Source organism: Macrotis lagotis, chromosome 2 (genome assembly GCF_037893015.1).
Source record: "Macrotis lagotis isolate mMagLag1 chromosome 2, bilby.v1.9.chrom.fasta, whole genome shotgun sequence".
In the NCBI taxonomy this organism is placed as follows: domain Eukaryota; kingdom Metazoa; phylum Chordata; class Mammalia; order Peramelemorphia; family Peramelidae; genus Macrotis; species Macrotis lagotis.
In genome coordinates, this window is record NC_133659.1 from 154345040 (window position 1) to 154368366 (window position 23327).

At 32.8% G+C, this 23327-nt stretch overlaps 1 protein-coding gene across 1 annotated transcript in view; it reads right to left on the reverse strand.

Annotated features, from left to right (window-relative positions):
- Positions 1-23327, reverse strand: part of NUP133 (nucleoporin 133) — a 65863-nt gene that overhangs the window by 23528 nt on the left and 19008 nt on the right. Inside the window, exons 11-17 of the mRNA XM_074223028.1 lie at positions 22421-22578; positions 17923-18014; positions 10040-10203; positions 8413-8507; positions 6016-6240; positions 3766-3888; positions 62-161 (exon numbers count right to left, since the gene is read on the reverse strand). Of these exons, the coding sequence (XP_074079129.1) occupies positions 62-161; positions 3766-3888; positions 6016-6240; positions 8413-8507; positions 10040-10203; positions 17923-18014; positions 22421-22578 (957 nt within the window). The remainder of the gene's footprint in view (positions 1-61; positions 162-3765; positions 3889-6015; positions 6241-8412; positions 8508-10039; positions 10204-17922; positions 18015-22420; positions 22579-23327) is intronic.

The following is a 23327-nucleotide window of genomic DNA, read 5'->3' on the forward strand; positions in this document are numbered from 1 at the left end:
ACCAAAGGAAATAAAATTTTTGAACAAGAAATAATAAAATTAAACATATTTAGAAGCTTACCTGTCCAAGGAACATATTCAGGTTCTTTTTCCAGAAGTTCTTCTGTTCTATATAAGGCATTTCTACTTTGGCGATACTGACTGGCTGCTTGCAGCATATCCTAGGAAAATAAGAGATTCCTATTTCTGAAATGGAAATTCTAAATATTTTTTAATTTAACCTGTAACAAAAAAAATAACTATATACTATTAATGTAGGATATGTACACCTAAAATAATTCCCTCTACTTTACATTTCTAATACATAAATTTCAGTTTTTTAAAAGAATGATAAAAAATGGAAATACAAGCAACTTATAAAGAAGATTAATTAAAAATTAAATACTGTATTTTCATACATGTACTGGAATATTCTCAAATCAATGTGATCTTATCAATATGGATGTTCCTTCCAATGACACTAATTGCAAGTCATGCCTGCCAAGCTTGTGCAGCTCTTGACCATGTCCTCAAATAAATTCATGAAAAATAATTTGCTGGGGTGGCTGGGTAGTGCAGTGGAAAGAGCACCAGCCCTGGAGTCAGGAGTACCTGAGTTCAAATCTGGCCTCAGACAGTTAATAATTACCTAGCTGTGTTGCCTTGGGCAAGCTACCTAACCCCATTTGCCTTGTAAAAAAAAAACACCTAAAAAAATTTGCTCAGGAATTCAGAAAAGTCTGGAAAGCTTGTATGAACATATGCTGAATGAAGTGAACAGGATCAGGATAACACTGTACACATTAACAGCAACACTATGATGATCAATCATAATGGATTCAGCTTCTCTGAACTGTGATCAAGGATAATCCTAAAAGACTTGTGTTAGAAAATGCTGTCCACATCCAGAGGAAAAACTATACAGTCTGAATGTCATGCAAAGCATACTACATTCACTTTTTAAAACTTCTTTATGTTGTTTCTTTCTCATGGTTTCCCCCCCTTTAATTCTAATTCTTCTTTCACAACATGGCTAATATGAAAATATCAGCATCTACATATCAGACTGCTTGCTGACATGGGGAGGAGGGATCAGAGGGAAGGTGGTAGAAAATGTGGAACTCAAAAGTTTGCAAAAGGATGAATATTGAAAACTATCTTTGCAAGTAATTGGAAAAAAATAAAATAACATTTAAAAAATTATCTGCCCAAAATCTGGAGACCTGCTTCACTTTCTCAAGACAGCTGGTTGACAGCGGCACAATCAAACTGCCTATGTGGTAACACTGACTCTCATCATTGACTTTCTTATTGACACCTTTTATTACTATTCCTTAAAGTTCTCATTGTTTATGTGGTGCAACCTACCCAAACCCAACATAATGTGCCTCTGTGTGATACTTATTTTCAATTCTTCTGAAATTAACATGTTGCATATTTCTCAAACAATAACACCCATACAGACAGTTCTCATTTTAGCCAAATTTATTTTATGCAAATTCAACTTTATGTAAAGAATTGTGAAAGATTAAATGAGGATAACATTGTTTTCTATCATCAGATAGTAAAAAGGAAAAAAAAAACTGTCCAAACATATCTCAGTAGCATCATAAAAAAGTAGCAGTCAACCATCTGTGATAAAAGCTATTAAAAGCAAATTACTTAAATCTACCTGCCTCTGTTTCCTCATTTGTAAACAGGATATGAAAATATCTAGCTACTTCCTAGGGGTATAGTAAGGATCAAATGAGATAATAATTGAAAAGTCCTTAGCACATTATATGAGCAATTACTGATAGTAGGTATCTAAGGCAAGAACCAAACTCAATTCTTCCTGACTTCACATCTAGTGCATTATTCAATCACCGAATTAGTTCAAGTTGTAAAGGCTACCCATTTAATCACATGGCATATCTCTTTCAAGATATATTCTTCATCTATGTAGTTTTTCCTTTGTGTACTTATTTTGGGTGGTACCAATTCTTTTCTAGGAAGCTCTTTCATATTTCAGGAACTGATGCAAGCAACACAATGTCACACACAATCAGGAATATTTGGAGGATCTCACTTGATATAGAAAATTCTTCTTTGATATGCTCTAGATTTCCTACATCTATGTGATAGGCAAAAATCTCTTATTTTATATGCTTTATCTGACATTTATGACTAGTCACTAAAATTGGGTTTGTATTTTAAATATATATACATACATATGCATGTATGTGTGTGTATATACATATATATATGTATATACACACACACATAAAATGTGCGAATATGTACTTTATGGACTCAATGATTTTGCTGTATGGATGCTAGTTATTTGGCTGAAAGAGAACCTCAAAGGAAGTATTATGTTCTCCTGAATCGCTGAACAATAAGAAGAGCAAAGATATAGCTTTCCATCAACTTTGAAACAGAAAAGAATATTATTTGTGCGACAGGAATTCTTGGCCTAGGGTCCAAAGACCTTTAAAAGTCTGTCCTTGGTCAGATTTCATAAACCTGAATGGGAGAAAAATTGTATCTTTACTCATTATTACTGGTTACCTTTGTAACACTATGTATTTTATTTTATGAATTTAAAAACATTAGTTTGAAAAAGGTTCAAGAGATTCCCTGAACTACCAAATGGTTCATGACATAAAAAAGACTAAGAACCCAGGTTACAGAACAGCATTTGTGAAAATTTACCTGTTTCCTTCTTAAAACTTCTCATCAAGGAGGCCCTTAATTCATGTATAAAATAAGTTCATATTTTATAGAGATGGTGCTGTCCCAGTTGTCCTTTTTTTGGGCATAAGTAATATGAGACATTTTCCCTACACTTTTGCTATTTTCCCCTCTCTTCCAGATACCTTGAGAATGGATTCCTTAGTGCCTTCATAATTTATCACCTTCAGTATGAATGTCCTCTATCTACATCTGGTCCAATCTGCCAGTTTATCCTTATCATCCATTCTATGTAATGACATTTTATCCAGAATTGTAATAATGGAGTGTAAATGAATATTAGACTTCAAAATATAAATATCAATACCTTAAAAAAATTTGAAAATTCTAGACATTCCTTTCAAATAAAATACTTTAAAATGCAAAGAAGAAATAAAGCAACAACTAAACTTAGCCCAAAGATAGTATTCATTGGTACTATTATGAACATAGTTAAGTGTTTTAATAAATGTGTTAGGGATTTGTAACTACTCCTCCAATAAAGTATTACTATGATGCTTAATCTGAGGGAAGGTACTCAGTATTCTTAAAAGCTAAGTCACAATGGGAGTATACATTTAGGAAAATGAGTCCTAACAACCTAAAAATACTTTCAGCACTGACCAAGACTGTCTTGAGGGAAAGCCTAAGTTTGAATAGGCTGGCAACCTGACTTCTTGATCTCAGGAATGGACTTATCTCCTGTAATATAGAAAAGTTTTAATCTGCATTGTGGAAAGAGGGTCCATACAATAAAGAAACAACAGATCTTTTGAAGTACTGATGTACAGCTATCACTGAAAGAAAAATTCATAATAAATGTGGCTAAAATGACAAATTCCTGAATACTTACTAGAATGGAATATCTGGGATCCAATTTTTTCATTTCTTTCCACACTCATTGACCCCAAGTCCAAAATGCTCTCTTTCCTTACTTCTGCCTCATGGCTTCCTTTAAGACTCAGTTCAAATTACACTTACAAATAGGTCTTTCCTAGTTTGATATTTTATTTTATTGAAATCTAGACTTTTCATCTGTCCTTTAAGTGAGTTTCCTACACTATGTTTTAGTACCTTCAGAATATTGTTCACATTGACCACCACCTGAGCCCATTCAACAGATTCCATTGGGGTTTCTTTCAAGACTTGTTCTTCTTGATCCAATAAGCATTCAAATATAGTATCTATCTGCGATACCTGTGAAAAGAAACAGAAGTCTTACTAAGCTACACACAACGGTTTGCCATAAGATACATTTATGTTGAACAGCTTAAATAGCAGATATGAAAAGTTTTTTGTTAACATGATCAAAATCATATATTTAAAACCAAGAGACAGATTTGCAATAGAGAAGCACTGGAAATTTCCCCAGCGTAAACAGGGGCAAAACCAAGATGGTCCCTCTTCCTACTATTGTTTGGCACAGTTCTAAAAATGCTAACTATAAAAATTAGAGAAGGAAATATAGTAACTTAGGGTAAAATATTAGCAAATATAAACTATTCCTATTTTCAGATTACATGATGATTTATTAAGCAAACTTTAGAGAATTAATGAAGAAAAAGATTATCAATAGCTTCATTAAAGTAGCAGAATGCAAATGTAAATTCATAAAAATCATTTACATCTCCAACACTATATAAGTTGTAAAGAAGGTCCCAATGTATTCGAAGAGGAGTTCCTAACATCAAAGAACTTATATTGGTAGTTTAAACAAATTAACAAAAGCCAAGAAGAAATTAAATTAGAAATTCAATTTAAAATAACAATAGCTAACATTTATATAATGTTTTAAGTTTTGCAAAGCATTTTACATATTCTTTCCTCTTTATTCAAAGTAGAAATGAGAGATAAAGGGAGATGCCTGAGTGATAATATTTGGAACTCACCATGTTGAGCCTTATTTTTTATTTGTTTTTGGTTTTGGGGTGTTTGAGTTTTTTTGGCAAAGCAGTGGGGTTAAGTGACTTGCCCAAGGTCACACAACTAGTAAGTATCAAATATTTGAGACCGGATTTAAACTCAGGCTTTCCTACATGCACCCTCAATCCTATTCCTTCCTGTCTTCTTCAAAACACTATCTTCACTACCATTTATACTCTTTTCCAAATTTTCATCATCTATCTCCTGGCTCCTCCCTGTTGCCTAGAAACACCCATGGCTCCTCCATCCTTAAAAATTCCTCAATTTATCCATCACAACTGGTTTTCATCCTACTTCACCCCTCCCTTTCTTTGCTACATTCTTCAGCTAGGTGTCTACATTTTCTCTCCTAACACTTGCTTTTAAATCCTCTGCAATCTTGGTTCCAACTTTATCATTCAGAGGCAGCTAGGTGGCGCAGTGGATAGAGCATCAGCCCTGGATTCAGGGGGACCTGAATTCAAATCCAACCCTGGACACTTAATTGGCTGTGACCTTGGGCAAGTCACTTAACCCCATTGCCTTACAAACAAAAACAAATTTATCATTCATCTGAAAGTTTCTTCTCCAAAGTCATCAATGATTTCTTAGTTACTAAATTCAAAAGGTTTTCTTGATTTTCATCCTGACTAACTGCAGTTTTTAAGAAAGTTCCTGGGGCGGCTAGGTGGTGCAGTGGATAAAGCACCAGCTCTGGAGTCAGGAGTACCTGGGTTCAAATCTGGTCTCAGATACTTAATAATTACCTAGCTGTGTGGCCTTGGGCAAGCCACTTAACCCCATTTGCCTTGCAAAAAAAAAAACCCTAAAAAAAAAAAGATAGTTCCTTACCTTCACCTGATTTTTCTCTCCTCTAGGTTTTCTTAACACTGCTTCCTCTTTGTTTCCCCCCTATTTATCTGTCCGTTCTCTCATGGTCCTCTTTGTTGCCATGCCCACTCCCCAAGCATATTTTACAAAAATCTAACCCACGTTTTACCTTTATTCTTTCTATACTATTTGATATACTGATCTCATCAGCATCCATAGTTCAATTATTTTTATGCAGGTAACTCCAAGAGCTCTATTTCCAGCAAGTCTCTCCTGAGCTACAGTCCTGCATCACCATCTCTCTTTTTAAGTCTGATTTATTTGTCCTAAAGGCATTTCAAACTTGACATGTAAAAACTAGATTTCATTACCTTCTTCCACAAACTCTCCCTTCCTATTTTAAGAATTAAGCATTATTTTTATATTAAATGCATGTATACCATACAGAATTTTTTGCTATATTATATATTTACATATAAGTACATACACACACACACACACACACACATATATATATATATATATATACATATATACACACACATTGTAGATTTAGTAAATAGATAAAATACCAAAAAGATGACATCTTACCTCTCTAAAAAAGACATCTGCAGGAGTAAGACTTGGTGGGACATCACGTTCCCTTTTGTTTAAAGCGTTTAAGATAGAAGTATTCACCAGGTCAGAAAATCTAGAATGATGGTTCTTGAGAACAATGGCAGCTGACAACTTTTCAGCATGTTCACAGAGCAACAGCCGTGTTGCCATGGGCATCCCTCTTAATGGAAAAGTTCCCAGACGGTCAAATAAACCAACCTTGTAAAAAACATAAGAACACATACTCTTAAAAAGGGCTTATATAGCAACATTCAACCAAGGCAAGTTTAAGATATTCCCCTTGATTCTTATGTTAGATGGTTGGAGAGTTCTTGTACTGTTCATCTTCTTTCTATCAGAAATATCAAAGACGCAAACTAAACCTGAGAAACCACTTCCACATCTTCTTTTGGAAATACCCTTTCCTACACCTTGTAGACCTTCTAGCATCAATTTTTTCTTCTGGTCTTGATTTCTGACATTATCATCTATTTAGCTTATAGCAACAGAATTGGCAGTTCTAAATTTTCAGGTATATCCTTGTCTCAATAGTATTTATCAGACATTTATTTTTATGAAAGATGATTTTTTTATATTGTGAAACTCACTCTAGATAATGAAATTAGATTAAATTACAATATATTATCACATTTATTATGTTACTGTATTTACATATTCAGTTTAGATTTCTCAGTACATCTATTTAATGAAAATAAACAAAAAAATACACTCAAGATACTTCAACTTCTGACATAAAAAACTATGTAACTTGAAAGAAAAAGAGTAAAACAGAGACATATGCAAATCCTTGCAGGAAATTTTTAAAAATTCCTCTTAAAAGACAGAAAGTTAAGGGGATGAACTGTACCAGTAATTAAACACTAAAGTTCTTTTGCCAGTCTAAATTAAAAGAATGTAAAATTCAGAACAGAAAAGTCCATTACAGACCTTTAATGATTGTACACTCAAAAATATCTATGTTAATGAATGAGTGTTTTTTTTCTTTGAAAGGCAATTACTATTTCTTGAAAGAGAATAATTGTGGGATAATTATATCCAGCACAAACATTCTTCCTAATCCATATTTAAGAAAATTCCAAAATCTGAGCAAACAAATTATTTCTTCTTTTGATAGAATTGGGAGAGCTGAATTTAAGTGCTATCTCTGCCACTTATTAGCTCTGAACTTGGTCTTTCATAAATAAAAATAATACTATTCATATGAATTGGAAAGGGTTGTTGTGAAACCATATAAAGTTTTAAGCAACATATAAATGTGACTTTGCCATCCTCCATAAACCAATTCTTCTTACTTTCCCCTCCTAAATTTCAAACTTGTTTTTATGTTAGAAAGTTCCTCCCCAAATTTCCAGAATTTTTTCTTCTTATATACAGGAAGTATAGGATATTATTCATTTATGACTATAGATCATATCCACAATGGCAGTGCTCTCAACAAAATACATTAAGGCGACTGAATTTTCCCTTGTCTTCACTGTAATGATTGGAAGAAAGTTGTAGTACCTTATGACTGTTAAACAGGTAAAAACGATTTAAAAAAACATAATTAGATAAAATGGTGGAGGACTAACTAGAAGTCAGGCACAATAACAGTAGTGGAAGGGAGAGTTCTGAATAGTGTAATGACTTGAAAACAATTTGAAACTATAGAAAAGGCAATAAATTGTTCATATGCTCTGACCCAATAATTTCTCTACTACAGTATATATACCGAGCATATAATCCAGGAAAATCACTGACAGAACACATACACACACAGACACAGATACACAGACACACACAAAGGCATATATACATACATACATACAGACAGACAGACATGCACCCCCCCCAAGCAGCACTCTTTTCAGTAGCCAAAAACTAGAAATAAAATTAAGCATTTGAATGTAATGGAATACTACGTCATAAGAAAAAACACGAAGAACTCAAAAATTTGAAAACACCTGTATGAACTGACATTGAGTGAAGTAAATAAACCCAAGAGAACAATATACAAAATGACCACAATGTTTGAGAGAAAAACATTAAAGGACATTAGAATTTAAATCAATGCAATTACTAATTTGACTCCAGGAGATTTAATGATGAAATTTACCTCTCTGCTCTCAGTAGAAAGGAGGTGGAGTATAAGTATTGAATGGATTATATGCTGTCAGACATTATCAATATATCAGTTTGTTTTAATTGCATTTCTTTGTTACACAAAAGAGATCTACTGAAGGGGAGGAGTAAAGATAGTGGGAAATGACAGTATTGGTTTTAAAAATATTAATAAAACATCTGTTTTTAAAAAGATATAGTAAACCCACAGGCCCCCAGGAGTGTTTTTGTACTGGGTGCCTGAAGTTCTCAACAACTTAAGACTCTTACTTGATGAATAAAATCCATAAGGAAACAATGGGCCTTCATCTTGTCTTCTAGTTGATGAAGAATAATAAGTGATGTATTACTGAATCCTGGTGCTTCTGTTAAAACATAATGATAATAATAATAACATTTGAATACTGAGTCTGTTCCACTTTTATGTTATTGCTAATAAAAATAGTCAAAATAGAAATCAAACATTAGGCACATCCCTTTGATATTTTTGTACAATCACCTCACTAAAATATTTATAGCAGTTAAAAACTGACAATTTTAGAGAAGATAAGCAGTCAACTGGGAAGAAAGTAAGTATACTAAATTTTCTTAATTTTAGCAATGGGGAAACTACTCAAAATAAAGCTAAAATGCAAACTCTGGCAGTCTTTTATAACACCTAACAGAGTAAAGGAGAGTGACAACAAAATTTGTCACTTCTGTGGATATATATATATATATATATATACACACATATATATATATATACACACACACACATACACACACACATACACACATATACATATATGTCAGCTAAAACAATAACTATGTTAAATTCATCATTTAGTTCCTGATTCTATATGTCAATTATTTTTTTTAGTTTTTTTTTTTGCAAGGCAAATGGGGTTAAGTGGCTTGCCCAAGGCCACACAGCTAGGTAATTATTAAGTGTCTGAGACTGGATTTGAACCCAGGTACTCCTGACTCCAAGGCCGGTGCTTTATCCACTATGCCACCTAGCTGCCCCCAAATTTTCTTTTTTTTTTTTAGTTTTTTTTGTCAATTATCTTAAAATTATAGTTTAGTAATCAAGCTCAGAGCAGTCCAGATATTCAAAATTAAATTCTATCAAACTTTTACAGTACAAATAACTCCTAAAATAATAAAACTTCTCAAAAACATAGAAATAAATGTTAAACTACCCAAATCCTTCCAAAAACAATTAAGATATTGGTCTTCACACCAAAAGTAAAGCTAAGAAAGAAAAGCATGGACTAGTGGCACTAATTTATACAGACATAAAATACTAAATAAAATATCTACAAATAGAATATAACAGTATATGTTAAAAAGAATTTAGAAGTAGAATGCAAAGATGGTTTCAGATCTGGGGAAAAAAAGTGAAATAAAATATCATGAAATTATGTGACACTGGCCATCAAACTGTTGTCCATCAACAAGACACTCCATCTCTCAATTCTGGACATTTCACTAGCTGCCTCTTGTTCCTGGAATTCTCTCCCTCATCATTTACACCTTCTGACTTTTCTGGCTCCCTTGGTTAAAAATCTCATCTTCTCAAGAAAGCCTCCCCTATTCCAATTCTAGTGACTTTCCTCTGCTGTTATTTCTTATTGATACTGTATATAGTTTGTTTGCATGTTGTCTCCCCAGTTAAACTGAGAGATTCTCAAGGACAAGAACTGTCTTTTGCCCTTCTTTGTATCCCCCTAGGGTTAGGGCACAGAGTAAAAGGTACTTAATAAATACTCAATGACTATTATGTCTTGTGATTTCATAAACTTCTTGTAATAGTGGTTACAGCTGTAATTTTTTTGTTAAAGAAAATATAACCCCTTTCTTTGACAGAATAATATTAATATCAATGTTAAGAGTTTATTTTTAATTTTCTTACCCTCAGGGACAGATTCAGCCCATCGTGGATCAGAAGCCGGATAGTCATCCACCAAGTCAACACTGATCTGGGTCACAGCTCTATCTAGCTGCATGTCAGAATCCGAATCAGGATGAGATGAAAACAGCTCATCAACCATGATTTGAGCATGAACTAGATCTTTTCTGCAATAAAATTTGGAAAAGATCTTAAATTACTTAAATCCATAATCACCCATAACATTTCTTTTACTGAAAGAATAAAAGAATTTAACAGATGCTTAATCTGATTAAGAGAACAATTCTGAAGAAATTGATTCTGTATCATTTTTAACTTAATTCTATTATGTAATTGAGCTAGTTCTGTATTACTGTCACAATTTTGATTGTTTAAGGCATATTTCTTTGTTTATGAGCTAAGTTTAGAAGTTCAGTCTCTTAACATATAATAACAGTAATATTGTGTGATAATCAACCATGATAGACTTAGTTCCTCTCAGATCAAAGACCTGTTATCCATATTTATATTAAAACAATGGCATCTAAATACAAACCAAAGTAAACTATTTTCATTTTTTAAAAATTGGTTGTTTTCTTTTTCATGTTTTTTTCTTTTGTTCTGATTCTTCTTTCACAATATGACTAATATGGAAATATATTCATCATGATTGTACATGTTTAACCTATATCAGCTTACTTCTGTCATAGGAAGGAGGAAAGGGAGAGATAGAAAAATGTGAAACTTGAAATATTACAGAAAATTAATGTTAAAAGCTATCTTTACTTGCAATTAAAAAAATAATAAAATAAAAATAAAATAAAAATAGAATATAATGATAAAAATAAAATATAAAAATTTTTTAAAAGTTTGGTTCTCCTGCTAATCATTGTTCTATTCTTGCTTCAAGGAAATCTATTATCTTTGAGGGTTGCAAACAGGGAATCTGATGTAGTCTCTTCATAGCACCAAGTTATTCTTCAAGGATGTCTAGTTTGTTGTCCAAAGAAGTCTGGTTCGCCATCTCTCACCTTGCAGGTAGACTCAAACAATGAATATTTCTAAGTCACAGGAGGGAACAAGGGGATTGTTGCTAGCCTCTCAATGCATATGTAATTAAAGTACTGAAAGATGACAGTTTGATTCTTGCTAACATTATCCTAAATATGAACAACATTCAGATGCTTTTCATAATTGGGAAAATAGAGAGTAAGTTTTTCTGAATATAAAATCTGAACATATTTCCAAACCTTGAATATCTTTCAGTTATGTTACATATTAATCCTTCAGTGCCTTCCTAATTCTTACCTCATCGTGCCCCTTAAATACTTTGCTTCCTTCAAAACTCTGCTTAAGCACTACATTCTAAATGAAATCTAGCCTGATTTCCACAGCATGTAGTACTTTTCTCCAAAAAATATTTATCTCATATTTAGAAGAAACTTTGAATCTGTATATTCCTAGCAAGAGACTGCATATATATATATATACAAATAGATTAAGGAGTATGTGATTAAGTATATGACGTATATTTATATATGTGTATGTGTTATTGCCACAGATAGGAACAGTTTTATTTTTGTCTTTGTGACGTGCCTAGCATATAATAGATACTTAATAAGTGTTTGTTATTTGACTGATCTCATATTGTAACTCTGATAAATACATGCAAAAAAAAATACCATGAAAAATATTGTAACTTATGCATCCACATTAACTGCTAAGACAAAAGAGGTAGAGAATTTTATGAAGAACTTGCTGTCACCCTCCAAATTAAATCTATACACTTAATGACTTAAATAAAAGGAGGGGGAAGGATAAGGTGGTAAGAAATAGCATGATTCAGTAAAAAAAAATTTAAGAGACTAAAGCACTGTAGATTACACTAAAGCCTCTTGTCTTTATGGCATGAACACATTCTTCAAGAAATTAGTGCTGGCTGTGATATGCATGAATTATATCATTAAAAGGGGAAATAGATTATGTTTTAAAAGAGAGGAAGTAGAAACCATCCTTAACTCAGCAATCTCCGTATAGTTTTTGACTGGTCAGAATAAAAATCAGAATTAGTAAAAAGCAAGAAGACTAATAATGAAAAACATACAATGCATAATTGAAATTTTCATCTATTTGAACAAGAAATTAGCACTGAGATCAATTTTACCTTTAAAAGAAATCAAACAAAGCCCTCTTAATGTTCCACTCGAAACAACTTTAAAATAATGCCTCAAATCAAATTCTGGAGGGTAGAGTAACAAAAGATCAGAATGAGGCATTCTTCCAACCCAATGACACTGGTCTGGAGTCCTCATAAATGAAAAACCACTGATTAGGATTATGTGGTGGCAACAGAAGCAGCAGTTTTGGGAACTACCAAGTCAGAGGTGGTAAGGTGACCTGGAAACTGGTCAGACTACGGGGAACTAGCATTGGAGGCAGGACTAGTATCTTGTCTGGCAACTCTATTAACCTATGCCCACTTTGAAGTCATAAATCATATCAACTCAAAGTACCCAAAATTTACAACCCTCAGAACTAGCACTGTAAACAGCAGTGTGAAAAAGCCTGTCATCTGTAATAGTGCCCCTTTACTCTCATACCTAATAACAACATAAATTCTAAATCAAGAAATAAGGTGAAAAATGAGCAAACAACAAAAAAGAATCTGACCACAAAAAGTTACTATGCTGAAAGGGAAGCAAAATAGACCTAATTAAAAAAAAAAAGATAAGCTTTACAGAAACTATATTTTATAAAAAGAAACCATAAACAATGAAGAACTACCAATAATAAACATATATGCACCAAATGGTTTAGCTACCAAATTCTTGAAAGGAAAAGGTAGATGAATTATAAGAGAAAATAGACAGTTGAACAAAGTGCAAGGACTATTCCCCTTAATTTAGAAAAAAAAACAGACAGCTTATTGTCTGATCTTGTTACCTCTTACACTTCTCTTTAAGGATATGATTTCTCTCTCATCACACCCAATTTGGATCAAGGTACAACATGGAAACAAAGTAAAGACTGACAGAGTACTTTCTGTAGGGGGTGGGGGGAGGGAAGCAAGATTGGGGGAAAATTGTAAAACTCAAATAATATCTTTAATAAAAATAAATTAAAAAAAAAGAAAATAGACAGTAAAACTATATAAATGGTGGACTTCAACTTTCCCTTCTCAGATCTAGGTGCATTTTACCATAAAATAAATAAAAAAGAAGTAAGAGATAGACAGTATCTTTAAAAAGATTGCTGGAGAAAAATTGAATGGGAAGAAAAAGGAGTATACTTTTCCCTCAGCTGTACAAGGCAATTTCACCAAAACTTACCATGAATTAGGATATCAACAATGTAGAAAAGCAGAAATATTAAATGCAAGTTAAAAAAACCATAATGTAATAAAAGTTACATTTAATAAAGGGCTATATGGTAGTATAGTTTAAAATTTAATTGGAACTGAAATAAGCTAATACTAAAGAATGAATGGGTCAGAGATACTACCTCACACTTAGCAGATTGGCTAAGATGACAAAAAAAGGAAAATGATCAATGTTGGTGACATTGTGAAATGATATGGTCATTCTGCAGAGCAATCTGGAACTATGCCCAAACAGCAATAAACCTGATCATTCCCTTTGACCTAGCAATACCAATATTAGATTTATATTCAAAAGAAATAATAAAACAATGAAAAAAAGTCTCACATGCTTAAAAATATTTATAGCAGTTCTTTTTGTAGTGGCAAAGAACTGGAAATTGAGGAATGACAGAACAAGTTAAATTAATGGTTTGGAGTACTTTTGTTTTATAAGAAATAATGTACAGTCAGACTTTAGAGAAGTATGAGCAGGATAGCAGAACTTTCAGGGTTGTCCCTGATCTATGCACAGCTGAGAGAAACTGCATCCATCATAGTTGATCATCTCACAATGTTGTTGTGTACAATGATCTCTTGATTCTATTCACTTCACTCAGCATCAGTTCCTGCAAGCCTTTCCATACTTCTTAATACTACTTAATTGCCTAGCTGTGTGACCTTGGACAAATCACTTAACCCCATTGTCTTGCCAAAGGGGTTGTCAAAAAAAAAGTATACTATGTTCGCTTTTTAAAAACTTCTTTTATGTTTTTCCTTTCTCTTTAATTCTAACTCTTCTTTCACAACATTACTAATATGTAAATATGTTAAACACAAATTCATATGTACAACATTTACCATGGGGAAAGGGGAGGAAAGAAGGGAAGGAAGGGAGGGTGGTAGAAAAATGTGGAATTCACAAATTTGCAAATGGATGAATGATGAAAAACTATCATATGTAAATGGGAAAAAAATAAAATTTCAATAAAAAATTAAAATTAAATTAAAAAAAGAATGAATGTGTCGAAAAACAAATCAAAGAAACAATCAATAACATCATTAAAGAGAATGACAAAAATGAGATAACATTCCAAGATTTGTGGGATGCAGCCAAAGCAGTATTTAGGGGAAAATTTATATCTCTAAATGTGTACAATAAAAGAAAGCAGATCAATGAATTGAGCATGCAATTAAAAAAACTAAAAAAATTAAAAATCCCCAATTAAACACCAAAACAGAAATCCTAACAAATCAAAGAAGAAATTAATAAAATTTATAAAACTAGGAGTTGGTTTCATAAAAAATAAGTGCCCATTAAAAAAGGAATGGCTGAACAGGCTGCAGTATATGATTGGATAGAAGATTATTGTGCTCTAAGAAATGAGAAGCAGGATACTATCAGAAAAAACTTAAAAGGACTTATATGAACTAATATCAAGTGAAGTAAACAGAACTATGAGAAAATATACACAGAAACAAACAGCACTATTCTGAGGATGATCACTTGTGAAAAACTTTGATCAAGACAATGATCTATGATAATTCCAAAGGACTCATGATGAAAGATGCTTCACCTTCATAAAGAGAACTGATGGTGAACGCAGCATGAAGCATATTTTTTCACTTTCTTTATTTTTGCTTTATTTTGTGTTTTCTTTCATAAGATGATTAATATGGGGGCAGCTAGGTGGCACAGTAGATAGAACACTGGTCCTGAGGTCAAATTTGACATCAGACCCTTATTAATTACCTAGTTGTGTGACCTTGGGCAAGTCATTTAACCTCACTGCCTTGCAAACATCCCCCCACCCCCACCCCTGGATGGTTTATATGGAAAGAATGCAGAGTGAAGTATATTTTTTTCACCTTTAGAGAAGTGGTCCTAAAATCAGGAAGACTTGAATTTCAAGTCAGATCTCTGACATATACCAGCAGCATGTCATGAACAAGTCATAGCATCTCTCAAAGTCCCAGAAAACAAAAAGTATAACTTAATAGTTATCAGTCTCATTCAGTGGAAGAAATACTTGGGATAATTTCTTACATAGAAGGTTTAAAAGTTTAAACCAACTTATTCACCTACTCAAACCCTAAAACCCTGTAGTATTCTGTAAAATCTAAAGGGATAGTAATGTCTTAAGAATTGTTCATGTATTCAACAGTGAATACTATGTGTAAGGTATTAAATGTTGTGAGGAATGAAAAGACTAAAAAAGATAGGGTCTTATTATGCAAGCATAGGATATACATTGCTCCTGATAATGTTGCATTCTGGGGCCTCCAATAAAAACCTTAGGATTTGTTATGAAGTAAGTTACTATGTTATTATCAGTGTAGTCCAAAAGAAAAGAATTCAACTGGAAATTAAAATTTAGTCTCAGTTATGCCACTATTTAGCGTTTGGTTAAAATAGTCTTGGTAAAATCAATGGGCCTCAAATTTCCTTATCTGTACCTAAGAGGATTGACCTAGAGGGTTTTTTAAGGTCTCCTTAAGCTGTGCAAGGTTTTCCATCTTGATCTGTTCTACTGAAAATCTCCCAGAACTTTCACAGTGAAGTCACAATATTTTTACAACACATAAGGATGGCCAGAAGAAGGAAAAACTAGAAATCATAGCTTAAGGGCTGGGTCTTTGAAAACAGAAAAGCTTGTCTCACTGCCCCCTCTATTGACCAGAAGACGGAATACAGTTTTGAAAACAGTATAAAGGAGGGCAGCTAGATGACGCAGTGGATTAAGCACTGGTCCTACATCAGGAGACCCTGAGGTCAAATCGGGCCTGAGACATTTAATAATTACCTAGTTATTGTGGTATATGTATGTCATGGAACACTACTGTTCTATTAGAAATCAGGAAGGACAGGATTTCAAGAAAGCCTGGAGGGATTTGCATGAACTGATGCTAAGTGAGATGAACAGAACCAGAAAAACACTGTACACCCTAACAGTAACATAGGAGTGATGATCAACCTTGAAGGACTCACTCATTCCATCAGTGCAACAATAGGGAAAAATTTTGGGCTGTCTGCAAAGGAGAATACCATCTGTATCCAGATAAGGAGCTGTGGAATTTGAAAGTTCAAGGACTATTCCCTTTAATTTAGAAAAAAAGATATCTTATTGTCTGATCTTGTTACCTCTTAGACTTCTTGTCTCTTCTTTAAGGATATGATTGCTCTCTCATCACACCCAATTTGGATCAAAGTACAACATGGAAACAAAGTAAAGACTGACAGATTGCTTTATGTGGGGTGGGGGGGAAGAAGTAAGATTGGGGGGAAAATTGTAAAACTCAAATAATATCTTTAATAAAAATAAATTTAGGGGGTGGCTAGGTGGTGCAGTGGATAAACCACCGGACCTGTAGTCAGGAGTACCTGGGTTCAAATCCAGTCTCAGACACTTAATAATTACCTAGCTGTGTGGCCTTGGGCAAGCCACTTAACCCCATTACCTAATAAAATAAAATTAAAATTAAAAATAAATTTAAAAAATAATTACCTAGTTATGTGACCTTGGGGAAGAAGCTTAAACTTAATAATACTATAAAGGATAAATATAAAAAACACTAACTTTAGAAAGGTAAGTACATAAGAATGCTAATCCAGGGATTCTCAAATCTGGAGTGGAGGAAAGAGAGAACTACTTTTCATTTTCTAGAAATCACAAAACTATACATGGGAAGAAACATACTAACGCTAAAATCTCTGACCAGCACAAAGGGGACGATATAAACTACTATATTCTCTTCCTTCTGAAAATTCCCTCATTCACTGAGAGTAGCACATGGAGCAAAGTGTAATAATAGTAATTGGCTTGTGGAACTACCACATAAAGTTCTCAGATATAATACATTTAGCAGGTCCTAAACTACTGGCAAAAAACCCTTGATCTGGACCGGGCCCTTATTCTAAAGACAGCAAAAGTTAAGTTGAGAAGTTAGACTTGCTCAAGATCGCATACCTCACTAGTGACAAAGCTAGAATCAGAATCAAGAATCCCATATATCTACTAAAAATTTTTCAAATATGCTCTGAAGACCATTATTTCACATTCTACCTGAAGGATGTAAACTTAAGTTGTTTTTTTTTCCAATTTCATATCAAAGTACATTAGACTAATCTTCTGTGTATAAAGTCTGGTTTTTAAATATACATATACAGACCACTCCCACTCCAACAATACTGTAAAGCTCAAAGTCACAATTCAATATCATTAAGAAAACCTCCAACTTCTACTCTTTAAGGATCTGACTGTAACAGAATCATACGATTTAGAAGTAGCATAGACATTAGTGTCCATCTACTTTAAAATTCTCTTTTAATAGATGAAGAAACTGGAGTGTAGAAAAGAAAGAAATTTTCCCAGGTTCACAGAAGTGATCCCAAGGACATGAATCCAGGTCCTATGGATTTCAAATTCATTACTTTCTTCTTTACTCTATCCTGTCTCTCCAACTTATTAAGTTGTTGTAGTTTTTTTTAAGTGATATACTGAAATAAAATTTATCTTTAGACTTGTAATCAAGTTTCACAAATATTTTATACCTGCAGTACTGGAGGAAAGCAGCTTTTAACAATCTTGTCTTATCTTCTTGTGCTATGATATCCATTTTTGTTGGGTTTTCAAAAACTGGACTCTAGAATACAAATTATATTTTATATATGAAATCTATAACATTTACAATTAATGACATAAATACATTGACTTCTAACAAAAATAAAATCCAAACATATGCAGAACATAGCATATTTCTTGAGCTATTTATAAAAGCAACCTAAGAAATATGAATCTTAATTTGATTCATTTATCTTTTATTAAGAACTTACTCTATGCCAGGAACCATGCTAGTTGTCAAGAGATATAAAATTAAAAACTGAAGTTGCTATTCTCAAAGTGCTTGAATCTTCCACAGGAAATATACCCTTATTAACTGGGACAAACTAGAGATTTTCTAGGAAAATTAAGGAGAGAAAGCTTTTCCTCTATGGGGGAGGGGATTAGAGAATATACCTTAGATTGAACCTAGATAAAAAGTATAAAATTCTAACAGGAGAAAGGAGGAGGGCCATAGCACAATAGAAAAAAAAAATCAGATTTTAGAAAAAAATAAAGACCTATTTTCAAATTATTTATATTTACTTTTTGTGTGGCCTTCTCTGGGCCTCATCTGCAAAATAATACAGTTAAGACTAGATAATTTCTCACATCCCTCTCAACTTTAAACCTATGATCCTATGGTTATTCTAAGCAGAGAGGATGAGTCAGTATGAAGTTATAGTTAAGTTTGTATGGAACAGAACACATAAAGCAAAGAAATGTAATAAGGTTAGAACAGTAGCTTGGAACTAGGCTGTGTAGGACTTTAAATATGAAATTTTTATTTCGTATTACTATAAATTGTTTTGATTTCTTCATTGGAAAACTGCCCACTCACATCCTTTGATCATTTAGGAATAATTTGAGAAATGCAAATTAAAACAACCTTGAGATATCATTTTACATCTATCAGCTTCACTAAGATAACTGAAGGGGAATGTGACAAATGTTGGGAGGGGATGTGGAAAAATTTGGATACTAATTCATTGTCGGTGGAATTGTGAACTGATCTAACCATTTTGGAGAGCCATCTGGAATTATGGCCAACAAGTTATTGAATTGTTTATACCCTTGACTCAGCAATTTCCAAAATAGAAAAAGGAAAAGAATCTATACATTCTAAAAGATTTATAGCAGCAATTTTGGGATGGCAAAGAACTGCAAATTGATGTGGATGCCCAACAAATGGACAATGGCTGAACAAGTTGTGGTAAATGATTGTAACTGAATACCACCATGCTATGAGAAATGATGAGCTCTTAAAAAACATTGAAAGACTTGCATGAAATAATAGTGAAATGAGCACAACCAAGAGAACACTGTATATAATAACAGCAATACTGTTTAAAGATTATGAGCAAATAAGTCATTTTGACTAATATAAATACCCTAATTAACAATAAAGAACATATGAAGAAAGATGCTAACTGCATCCAGAGAAAAAATTTATAAGTATGTGCAGAATAATTCCTATATAATATGAAGAAAAATTAAGTTTATTTAATGATTTTATTACATATGAAAAAGGAATAGCAAGTTATATATTATAGATTTGCAGTTTCATATGCAATCAACATTTTTATTATACTGTAATTTAAATTACTGATCTATTCCACAAATTTAAAAAAATAAATTTAAAAAATTTCAAACTTAAAAGTTATGATTCTGTCCTCCAGGCCAGAGGAATTAAACATGTGGTTTCTGGTTAGTAATACTCATTCCAGAGTGCAGTTCAAAGTAAATGAAAATCTAACAGAGAAATATTTGACAAAATGAAAATACAGTAAAATAGATAATATTTTTAAAATTAAAGTTAAAATGCAACAGTAGGTATCTATATGCAGTTTAGTGGTCTCTATTTCAATTTGAGTTGCACACCAAAGTAATAGTGAACTAATTCATAATCAGTCAACAATGTGATATGAGACACAAAACAGATGTGATCTTAAGACTAAAAAAGGATCCTGATACCCAAACTACAAAGCTGAGAGACTATCCTAGTCAAAGCATATCAGGAACCATTTTGTTCAGTTCGGGGAGTCACATTTTAGGAAGAATATTGATAAGCAAGAGAATATCAAGAGAAAGGTAATCAGGATGGTAAAAGGTAAGAGGAGCATGAGTATCCAGTGAGAACTTGAAGGAACTGAAAATAGTTTGCCTGGAGAAGAAAAGATATAGGAAGGACATGAAAGTAATCCAATTAGAGCTATTATGAAAAAGGATTTTTGCATGTATGCAATTCCAAGTCAACTTGTGATTTGAGCAAAACAGTGATATGATCAAAACCCTGTAATGAGAAGATCATGTTGAAAGCTATGTAAAGTTTGTATCAGGGAAAGGAAAGATTGGAGACAAGGAGACCAGGTAGATATCTAAACAATAGCCTAGGTAAAATGATGCAAACATGTAACCAGGATAATGGTATAATGAGTAATATAGAAAACATAGATACCAGAGATACTGTGAAGGTAGAATAGACAGAATTTGAGAAATGATGGCTCTGGAGGATAGTAAGAAAGGGAGTGAAGAATAAGAAATGATTCTAAGTCAAATTTATAAGAATATAAGTCATTCCCTAATTGATAAATTGTGAAAAGATATGAATGGGTATTTTTCCAGATCAAGAAATTAAAGCTATCTATAATCATGAAAAATTGCTCTAAATCATTATTGATTAGAAAAATGCAAATTAAAACATTTCTACCACTTCACACCTATAAGACTGGCTAAAAGGTCAAAAATGGAAATAACAGATATTGAAGGAGACGTGGGAAACCTGGGAGACTAATGCACTATTGGTGAAGTTGTGAATTGATCCAAATCATTCTGGAGAGCAATTTGGAACTATGTCCAAAGACAATAAATCTGTGCATACACCCTTTAATCCAGCAATACTATTGTATCCCCAAGAGATCATAAAAAAGAGGAAGAGACTCCCATGTTCAAAAATATTTATAGCAGTTCTTTTTAACAGTGGCAAAGAACTGGAAAATGAGGGGATGTTCATCAATTGGGGACTGATTGAACAAATTGTGGTATGTGGAGTGCTATTGTTGTATAAGAAATTGTAAGTGGGATGGCTTCAGAAAAGCCTGGAAAGATTTTCATGAACTGAAGCATAGTGAAGTGAGCAAAACTAGAAGAACACTGTACACATTAACAACAACATTAAGATGATAGACTCTGATCGATTTAGCTCCTCAGCAATTCAGGGATCAAGGACAATTCTAAGACTTGTGATGGAAAATGCTGTCTACATTCAGAGGAAAAAAAAACTATAGTCTGAGTGCAGAGCAAAGCATACTATATTCACTTTTTAAAATTTCTTTTGTGTTGTTTTCCTTTCTTTCCCACACTTTCCCCCACTTAGTTCTGATTTTTCTTTTACAATATGATTAATTTAATTATACATGAATAATCTATACCAGATTATTGGATGTTATGAGGAGAAAGGAAGGAAGGAGAAAGATGTCGAACTCAAAAGCTTATAAAAAGATGGTTGCTGAAAACTCTTTGCATGTAATTGAAAAAATAAAATAAAAAATGACTGAAGTTTCAGTCTTGGAGGATTATAGAGTCATAAGAGAAAAAGGGAAGTAGGGCAGGTGTAGGGCAAATGGCAATTTAGTTGGCTTGAGGTGTAAGGGACATTATAGTTGGAGATGCAGGTCTGAATTTCAGTTAAGAGATTAGAGTTGGATATAAAGATTTTAGAATTTTTCTGCAGAGCAGATAACTAAACTTGTAGAAACAAATGAAAACATTAAGGGAACATTAGAATAGAAAAAACAATAAGAACATAGGCAGAGTTTTAGGATAACATTCACTTAGGTAGCAAGAGGATCAAATTAGTAAAGGAGATCAATAAAGATTAGTCTTTTTAAAGAGATAAACTAAAGTACTATAAAAGAGATTCAAACATTTCAAGGATATAGGTCATGGCTAAAACCACTATTTGTAACTCCTCTGAAAGACTTAAGAATAAGAATAAAGAAATAATTATTTTACAACATATAATTACCTTTATATGCTTATAACAAACCATATTATAAGCAAAATATTTATCTTCATTAATGTTACCATTATCTTAAGGTTTTCTTTTTGCTGTACACTCACACTCTCTCTCTCTCTCTCTCTCTCTCTCTCTCTCTATATATATATATATATATACATTGTATTCCATTGAATATCAAAATTTCTTATAATTTCTAAGTTTAAATAAATGCAATATTAACATGTCCAAAGGCAAAAATATAATCGAACTGTTCCTATTTTCCCAAATAAACTTTTAAATTTTAAGCTGATCAGATGTTTTATATTACATAGGTACAGCTCTGGTCTATTTTACTAGAAGCATAAAAAATAATGAACTAATCCAAACCACTTTTTACTTTTAGTCTTTTCATTAATATTAACCCATTAACTCAAGGGCCAATATGATACCTCATTGTTTGGTCCAACAACTGAAGATGCCAAGGAATCTTCAAGATCTTCTGGTAATACTGACACATTTTCCCTAGAAACAACTGCCACTAGTCCACTGTTCCTAGAGAAAAAAACTGGAAGACCAGCACAGGAACCAGCTCCTAAAATACTATCTCCTGAAAAGACAAGAAAAGACAAGAAAAGACAAGAAAAGAAAAGACAAGAAAAGAAAAGAAAAGAAAAGAAAAGAAAAGAAAAGAAAAGAAAAGAAAAGAAAAGAAAGAAGGTAGGTAGGAGGGAAGGGAGTTATATAACAAAAAGGAAATATTTTTCACTAAGTAGTTTATGATTCAGAAATTATCTTTAATCACAAATAAAACTTCATCTGTCAACCATTATTTGAATCAATCGCATATATTAAGAATAAAACATAAATAATATATTACAAACTTTTAAAAATAATATTTCAAAAACTTTTTTTCTCTTTAGTATATTTCTGCACACCAACATTCAAGAAAATTTTAGACAATGGAGTGGGAAAAGGAGTTGAACTGAAAATTAACAGGGATGCTGGGCATGCCAGCTTACACTTAGAATCCCTAAATGGGATGGCTGAGGGCAATCAATCTCTTGAGCTTGAGAACTGTTAAGATACAGTGTGCTAGGCCAATTAAGTGCTGTACCATGTTGACATCAATATGGTAAGCCCCTGGAAGGCCAAGAGTAACCACAATGCTTGCAGAGAGGAAAAGTGATCCAAGTCTAAAATAAAGCAGATCAAAACTCCCAGCCCAATCAGTAGTTGGATCAAGCCCATCAGTAACCATTATATTTTCAATCTAGGCAAGAAAAGGAGCAGCACTGGTCTAGAAAAACTTTTATTTAATTAAATCTACAGATCTGAGTTGAAATCTGGATTCCTGAC